Source organism: Lactuca serriola, chromosome 5 (assembly GCF_051521515.1).
Source record: "Lactuca serriola cultivar US96UC23 chromosome 5, Lser_US96UC23_V15, whole genome shotgun sequence".
Classification (NCBI taxonomy): Eukaryota; Viridiplantae; Streptophyta; class Magnoliopsida; order Asterales; family Asteraceae; genus Lactuca; species Lactuca serriola.
The window spans coordinates 144,523,438-144,532,252 of record NC_136412.1 but is presented as its reverse complement, the minus strand read 5'-3'; the positions used below and the strand labels follow the sequence as shown (position 1 = coordinate 144,532,252).

At 35.6% G+C, this 8,815-nt stretch overlaps 1 protein-coding gene across 1 annotated transcript; it reads left to right on the top strand.

Annotated features, from left to right (window-relative positions):
* Positions 1-7,551: 7,551 nt before the first annotated feature.
* LOC145053058 (protein MIZU-KUSSEI 1-like) lies at positions 7,552-8,531 on the top strand. Its single transcript, XM_079001025.1, has one exon. The coding sequence runs from the start codon at positions 7,658-7,660 to the stop codon at positions 8,348-8,350; it is 693 nt and encodes a 230-aa protein (XP_078857151.1). The 5' UTR covers positions 7,552-7,657; the 3' UTR covers positions 8,351-8,531.
* Positions 8,532-8,815: the final 284 nt, after the last annotated feature.

Here is an 8,815-nt window from a genome sequence, read left to right as displayed (position 1 = left end):
GTGAGACGATAACATCTTATATTCTTGAAACCGAGATGTGTGAGTTGTATCTTGCAAATCGGTTGCACATTGATAATATGTAAACGCACTAGTAACTTAGTGTTATAAAACATATTGTTGTGTGTAATTCGGTGGGTGAGTGCAAGCAAGCAAGCATTGAATCAAATTTTATCCGTTCCTTTTATCCAAAGTACGATAAAAGCGATATCTTTGGGCCCCTCGATGATTTAGTGATGACAAACATAAATACTCGGTCGGGCTAGGGCTAATTTGATTTGTTCAATTAGTCAGTCGTCATAAATCGGAGGTCGAGAAAAAGTACAAAGAGAATGATTTGAAATCATGTTTTATATGATATCTAGAATGGAGGAATATATGATCCCTTATCTAAGGACACGCGTATCTGATAGGATCATAGTTGACAGCGGCTTTGGAAAGCTACAATTGCAGATCAGGATCTGAAGTCATACGCATAATAGTTATTAGACTTATCCAAGTGGGAGACTGTTAGATTAGTGTCTAAGTCCATAACTATTTTGGTATGTACTTGACCCGATGGTGCATGGTCCTTTTGGGTTGCCTTCACCAAAGCAACTTGATAGGATGAATTATGGAGAGAAATGATTAAATATGATTTATTAATATGAGAATAATATATTAAAGAAGAAATCATATTGTTTAATTAATATTAGTCAATAATTAATTGGTAATTAGTTTTGTAACTAAAAGAGATTAATTAAACTTAAGGGACTGGAATTGTAATTATAAGATAATTGCAATCGGGCCATGGATTGCCTTGTATTAAGGAGTGGACGAATTCTATGGGGAAACCCATAAGGAAATCGTCCAAGGCCTTAAGGAGAGGGGTCCATGGGTTGCTTAGGGCTTAAGCATCCAATTTAGGGTTTCCTTGTTAGATAACCCTAATAGCCTCATATATATATATATATATATATATATATATATATATATATATATATATATATATATATATATATATATATATAGATCCCTTATGACCTAAAAATGTGGCTAAGCATCCTTCTATATATATATATATATATATATATATATATATATATATATATATATATATATATATATATATAGATCCCTTATGACCTAAAAATGTGGCTAAGCATCCTTCTAGGGTTTCACACGTTTTTTTGGGCAGCCTCCATCCTCTCTCCTCTTCGTCCTCTTGCTCTTGGTGTTTGTGAACCATTAGAGGAGTGACATTTGTGACTCTAAGCTTTCTAAAGTCAATACAAGGAGGATTTGGGATTGTTATTGCTATATAACAATCAAGGTAATATCTTAAACCCATTATTTTAATAATATGATTGCTTGTATGCTAGAATTAGGGTTTATAGTCTTTGATAACTTGCATGTACAATAGAGAAACCTAGATCCAAGCATTAGGGTTTGTATGAGCACATAGGATGTTCTTATGACCAAAACCCATCAGTTTCATATCTTAACATACAATCATGGAAACATAACACATAATAGATAACAACATCATAATAGAACACATATATGTTTCCACTAATAATATCCGTACTTTGATACATGAAAATTTGCTCGAAAGAGCATACATAAGTGGTGAAAGTTCGGCAACATAACGACTCTATGAGTAGTGTAATCACTTAAACATAGACTCGACGGTACATAACATAGATCATAGTAGCATAATACTAACGACGAGTACGACTAGTCCTAATCATGATGGGATGTGCCAGGGGGTGGTGCTAATGAAGTGGACGCTCCCTGAAGGCAAGCCACCTGTCGTTCCGCATCTCGGAGGTCGAGCCTCCCACCTCGCCCGTCTCATGTGGAACTCTCGGATAACCTCTCGTGTATCCTGCTCTGCACGCTCGACCCTAGTCCGCATCTGGTGCATCTGATCAGCGGTGCTTTGAGCTAGATCGCTAGTGTTCCGCAATCGTCTCACCATGACCGGAAGCGCATGATCAGCCGGTCCTCCTTCCCTCAAGTCATTGAACTCGCATGACATGCCGAACGGGGATCGCTGCCCCTGCTGTCCGCTCCACCTCCAAAGGTCGATACCCCAGGGGGGGTGTAGGACCAGTTAGGCCTATCCGATAAGCAGCCACCCTAGTCGGGTAAGCGGGGTTGATGACTTCGGACTCTGCGTCCGAATCACCGTCATCGTCATCGATGGGTTCCTCCTCGAGGTCCTCTTCTGCGTCCTCTTCTTCCAGGTCTACCACTGGCTCAGCAGGTCCGTCCTCAGCTTCCTCCTCAGGTTCCTCTTCAGACTCCTCCTCAGGGTCTTCTTCAGGTTCCTCCTCCAACCATCCGTTATTCCCCTGATTAGGGAATTACAAATCTACGGGGTGATTGAAGGCGACCATACTGTCTACGAGATTGTATAAATATACTAATATTATTCCTAAGATGTTTTAATTATTGTATAATTTGAGTTGATGTTCTCTTCTTGGTAGACAAGGGGTAATTTTTAAGTTTACCGACCATCGTGATTTCCTCAGGGCATGTGATAGTTGTACTTCGAAGGAAATGTATTTGATCAGGCTCACCCCTTAATACAACTATGTACAGTCCCGACTTAACCGAGACGTCAGCATCATCTTATTTGATTTGGTATTATATTCTTTTTCCTATACCGTAAAAGTAGAGGTGTTTTATCATTGTGTTTCATATGTTTTGTTCAGAGTTGTTTTAGTCCCTCTTTGGTTTATAGTTGCATATCAATGTGTGGTTATATATGCTAGTTCACTATAAACAGTGCTCTGATACCAACCTGTCACACCCCCGAACCAGACGGCAGAAACGTCTGAGGGCTCACGTGACTTAAATTGAATATCATCACAATGAATATACATGAATCATAACATAAACATCACCATCCATCAATACATTACAACTGACATTGTTCACATCAAGTACATTGTTTAAACATTACATATCCATAACACAAACTGTTTGATAGTTTTCAAAAGCATAACACCCTAACTTACTTAGTATTACTCCTCAGCTTACATGTTTCCTGAGAATACAAGTTATTTTGAAAAACGTCAGCATCTGAAATGTTGGTGAGTTCATAAGCATGGTTGTTTTGAAAATGTTTGTATAGTTTATAATACCCAGAAAATCCGATATTTTCGGAAAAAGACAATTGTTTATACCAAAGTGTGAAGATCCATAGTTTTGTACGTAAGTGATTTCTAAGCGTGTATAAATGAGAAGTTTTGCATGATAGTTTATCGAAAAGTACAAGTGAATGGTGTTGATTTCCTCGAAAAACCCGATGTTTTCCGATAACATAATATAATATAATTGTTTCGAATTGTTATACCATCACCACATATGATTATGCTTTTCCTTGATTACTCGGATAGTGTTTGGATTTATTTATGTGAGTCATTATAACCATGCATGATAACAACTAGTTCGTCTGTCTTGGCATTCTACGAACGCCGGAATTGATCTTAAGATTTTGTCACCCTAGACTGGCCGAGTCTAACTGTAGTGAACAGTTGAGGTGTGGGGGAGTCACCCCCGTATAGATCTATACACAAACTCTCGCTCTCCCTCCATGAGAATTTGATTATAACTACAGACTACAAACGACCCTTAAAGGTGCCGCCCGTTATTACTCACTGAATCCAAATTGAATTTGATTACCATTGATTAACGACCTGTATATGTTTACTGAATTGAAGGTAAGCCTAACAAACGAGAAGAAGAGGATTACAAAGTCCTGCTAATTACGTGTATTATTTAAGGCTATTAGGTATACAAATGACATGTTGGCCCATTTCACATTTGATTTTTTTGGACCTTACTATCAATGCTAATGGGCCACTGAGGCCCAATAGCACTTGAAAGCCATTGAGGGTCCCTTAAACATGTAATTGGGTCACAAGAGGCCTAATAAACATTTGTTTTTATCGTTGGGCTCAAAAGTTATGTTAATGGGTCACGAATGTCCAATAAGCATGATTTGAGACTTTCAAGCCCAAAGATTTGAATGTTTACTTGTTTTAGGTATTGTATAATCGTTGGAAAGTTTGATTGAACGATTGTTATTTTTGTATCGGCACGAGGCCGGTCGGTTGTTTATAATGATTTTTGGAATTATACGTATATTCATCTTTCCATTTCCATGAGTTGTAGTTTGGTATTTTTGACTCAAATATCTTAATAATAAAATAATTGGTTCAAAATATTGGTTTGACATTTTCAGCTCTTATTTAATAAAAATGACAATTTTAGTCCCTTATAAAAAAAAAAGGACATTTTAGACCCTTAAACCATTTTCTTGACATTTTTGACCCATAGAAATGTTTAAGTGATGTTTTTAGTTCAAAATTTACTCTTTGGCAGTTTCAGCCCCTACAGTAAAGAGTTTTTCAATTTAAACCCAAACTTTATGCAACTTTTACAATTTTAGCCCAAAATCCAAAAAGTTTACATTTTTCATCCTTGTTTGGAAAATAAATCATTTTAACCCCTAAATTAGTTTTGTTTACCCTTTTACCCCCTGTTTTGAGAAGTTCACCATTTCAATCCCTTCAAAAATTTATTTTTTCGCAATTTTTGGCTCAATGGGCCGAAAAGCCCAAAATTTGGCCCATTAAGCTACAAATTACATTTCTAGTCCGTAAATGATGTTCATAAAAACATTTATTTTTACTATTTTGACTCTTTTAGTCCTTAAGAAAACTGTGGATGGCAATTTTTAAGTCCAAAAATGGGTTTTGTGTTGTAACTTGCTTATTATAACCTTAGATGATAATTTTCTTAACTTGTTAAGTGTAATACATCCTAGATCACATATTTTCCCCCATGAACTATAGATCTCGAAATATCTTTCATTTTTGGCACATATTTACCACATAAACACAAGAAATCACACAGAACATAGAAATACACATAGATCTACATATTTTACTTGTATTCTCCCCCATAAAACTTAGGAAAACCGAAAAGAGAGGGGTATGAACTCACCTTTGCTTGTTGGTTACGGTTTTGAAGAAGAAATGGAAGAAGTTTGATGTTATTTTCGGCCCTAGTAAGCTTCTTGAGAAGGCTTTGGCTTAGATAGGTTCTAAGAAGCATGATCATGAACTTTCATGAGTTAGAAAGAGATTTATAACAATTTCAAGAAGCTAAACCATGGATCCAAGCATTAACTTACCTATAATGATGATTATTGTGGAAAAACCTCCTTGAAATGCCCTAGATCTCGAAATTTTTTATGGAGAAACAAGACTGTTCTTTGAGAGTGTTTGGAGAGAATTTGTGAGGTGTGTGTTTTTCCTCTTGTGTTCTCGATCGAAGAAGAAAAAGAGAGGGGAGAAAAGAGAGAGTGAGGTGATAGCTACATGGAAGTATGAGATGGGTGCATGGATATTCCCAAGTATAATTATGAGCTGTTTTATCCTTATAATTCCACCTTTCTCCTTTTTTTGTTTTGTACTTGGGCCGAGAAAGAGAGAAGAGAGAAGAGAACTTGGGCCTTTTGTGCTTAAGTCCATCTTATGGGCCCATTTTGATGATTTTCGGCCCAATTGGTCTTTGGAGATGGTTCATGGCCCAATATAAATTAAAGTATGAGTTCCATTTTGATGATTTTCGGCCCAATTGGTCTTTGGAGATGGTTCACGGCCCAATATAAATTAAAGGATGAGTTTTATCTTGTGTTCTTTGAAGATTCATCTTGTGTTCTTTGTTCTATATCACGTTTTGCATTAATCACTAGATTGGGATTCCGCACCAGTTCTGGTGAATCCGATTAATACGCCACGATTTAGAGTTTTACAAGGTTAAATATGAAACTTACAAAATACAAGTGTTACAAATTTTATGTTAGCCTATCAGTAAAGGCAATGTACTCTCCATATGAGAGGTTGTTCAAGTGTTCAAGTCCTAGATTTTTCAATTAAGAGTTGGTCAGGAGAGGTTATGTAGTGTAATTCGTTGTTTTAGCAAATCACAAAATGGCGAACCCTCTGCCCATATCCTCACAAAGCAGAAAAACATTATCGGCGGTTGAAAATCTATTATACCTTTTAATTTTTCCACTTTTCACGTCATATATTATTTCTAAATTTTCTCATCCTAGTAATAATTTATAAGGATGTGTAAAAAAACTAATTATTGTAGTACTAGAAGTAGGGTGATCCTTGTAATTGAATCGGTTCGAAACCAGAACCGATTTCAATAGATTACATGAAAAGTGAACCAGACTGTCGGTCTAAGTACCGTTTTTTCGGTTATTTTTCAGAATATAAACGATTTTTGTGATTTGCACCATTAACAACAAATCTCTATCAAAATGGATCCGGTTTTGCAACCATGAATAACAATGGACTTTCAAAATGGAACCAAGACTAGCACTACACTTTCAAAGTGGAACCAATAATTGTTTTACCAAGAATAGCAACTCAATTTCAAAATGGAGCCAAGAATGGCAATACGCTTTCAAAATGGAAGCAAAAGTAGTAATGGGCTTTCAACCACCACATATTGAAGAACTAAGTATTCAAAAATAAAAAAGAAATAAAATTAAACTTTCAAATTTAAAAATGATTAAAAAAAAGTGGGACAAAATAAAAAATGTGTTGAAACAGAAAAAATATAGCATTTATATGTTGTCTTTTAGGGTGTGTAGTTTATTCAAAAAAAACAATTTGCATGGACTTTTTAGACTTAAAGTTCCAATCCTGTTCCGGTTTTTTAACCGGTTTTGTAGAACCGAAAGAGAGTTAGAATTGGGATCGAATTTTTTCAATGTGAAGAACCGATAACCGAACCTTTATAGTAAATCCGGTTCGGTTCAACTCCGATTTCGGTTATTTTGGTTTTAAAGCCATTGCCAAACTAGATGTTATTTATATGTATATGTATGTATTTAGTTATATATGATTTTCATCTTTGTATTTCAATATCCATACAACGAAATCAAGGTTGTAAATAATGGTAGGTTTAACTTGACAACAATGTTAAACCTCAAGCTTTTTAAAGCCGTGACAAGTCATGTCGTTTGTAAGGCGTGACTTAAAATGACAATTTTGTATATAATTATTAATTCTATATATATTTTCTACTATTATTCATTATTATATACATGTATGATTTCAAGAAGGCATTTTGTTAAAGTTTGACGAAATTACAAACCTTAAAACTATAACCCTCCATGGCGAGTGATAAGGAGCTTTTTAAAACCTTGCTTATGATTAATATCACATGGACAGATACACTTTAATTCCATAACTCAGCGGCAGGGCCAGTTTTTAGCACAAAGTTGTGGTCACACCCCACCCCCTTTATCTCTTTGTTACGCTTGGTTTGGTCCCATCCTATTTCCTTTTTTCTCATTACCACTATAAACTTCAATTCGTCTATCACATCAATCTTAAAATCATCCCTTAATTGCATGTGATCCATCACCTTCATTCTTTTCCTTTCTTTACAGCTTTACAACATCGTAAACAACACTGAAGTTAATTAGGATATCTATTAATTATGTGTAAGTACATCAAATAATAACAATAGTAACAATGCAATGATATGGTAACACTAATCAAGATTCTATATATACGTCTAACTTTTTCTCTATATATTTCTAACCATCCTCCCTCCCTCTTCATCATATTTAACTCATAATATGCCTTCAGTTTACTCCACCCCGTTTCAGAAAATGGAAAACGCATCCCTGTTATCATTGCTACAAAACACCACTAGTAGCCGAAAACCCTCCAAGACAGGAGGAGGGATCTTTCGTATGTTCAAGCTTCTTCCCATGTTGACCTCCGGTTGCAAGATGGTGGCACTACTAGGGAAGCCACGGAAGCTACTAACAGATAAGGCAACCACTGGGACGTTATTTGGCTACAGGAGAGGGCGAGTCAGTTTGGCCATTCAAGAGGATCCACATCGCCTCCCAGTGTTTGTCATTGAGCTCCCAATGCACTCGGTTGCATTCCAGAAGGAAATGGCTTCAGATATGGTGAGGTTATCTCTTGAAAGTGAGACCACAAGTCGCAAGAAGAAGGTGTTGGAGGAATTTGTGTGGGCGGTTTATTGTAACGGGAGGAAATATGGATATTCAATAAGGAGGACACAGATGACGGATGATGAGCTCCATGTTATGCAATCCTTAAGGGGTGTATCCATGGGTGCTGGAGTTCTTCCGGGCTTGTCGGAAAAAGATTATGCGGTTGATGGAGAGTTGACGTATATGAGGGCAAGGTTTGAAAGAGTGGCTGGAAGCAAGGATTCGGAAACTTTTCATATGATTAATCCGGATGGTGCTGACGATGGCCAGGAATTAAGCATTTTCTTTGTAAGAGTACACTGAAAACATACAATAAAATAAAAAGCGAATTTATAAATATATATAGAAACTGGTCAATTTGATTTGCGAACATCTTACTAATTGTTTTATTATTTACTGAACGGTATTGTAGCCAGAGGTTTGATTGGTTTTTCTTCTCCTTTGTTTTAGATGATGTTAAAATAAATATCCATTAGGAATATAATTAATGTTTTTTTTTCCAACATAATATTATCAATCAAAAACTACCAAGTAGTTAAATCACAGCTTTTATATATATATATATATATATATATATATATATATATATATATATATATATATATATATATATATATATATATATATATATATATACACACTAGCCGTTTACCCGCGTAAAGCGACGGGTGACAAATAGTTTGTTTCGACAATTAAATTTTTTTTGATGGAGAATGATTATTTTCAATTCAATCATTAGTTTGTTTTAGGAAACATGTCATATTAAAA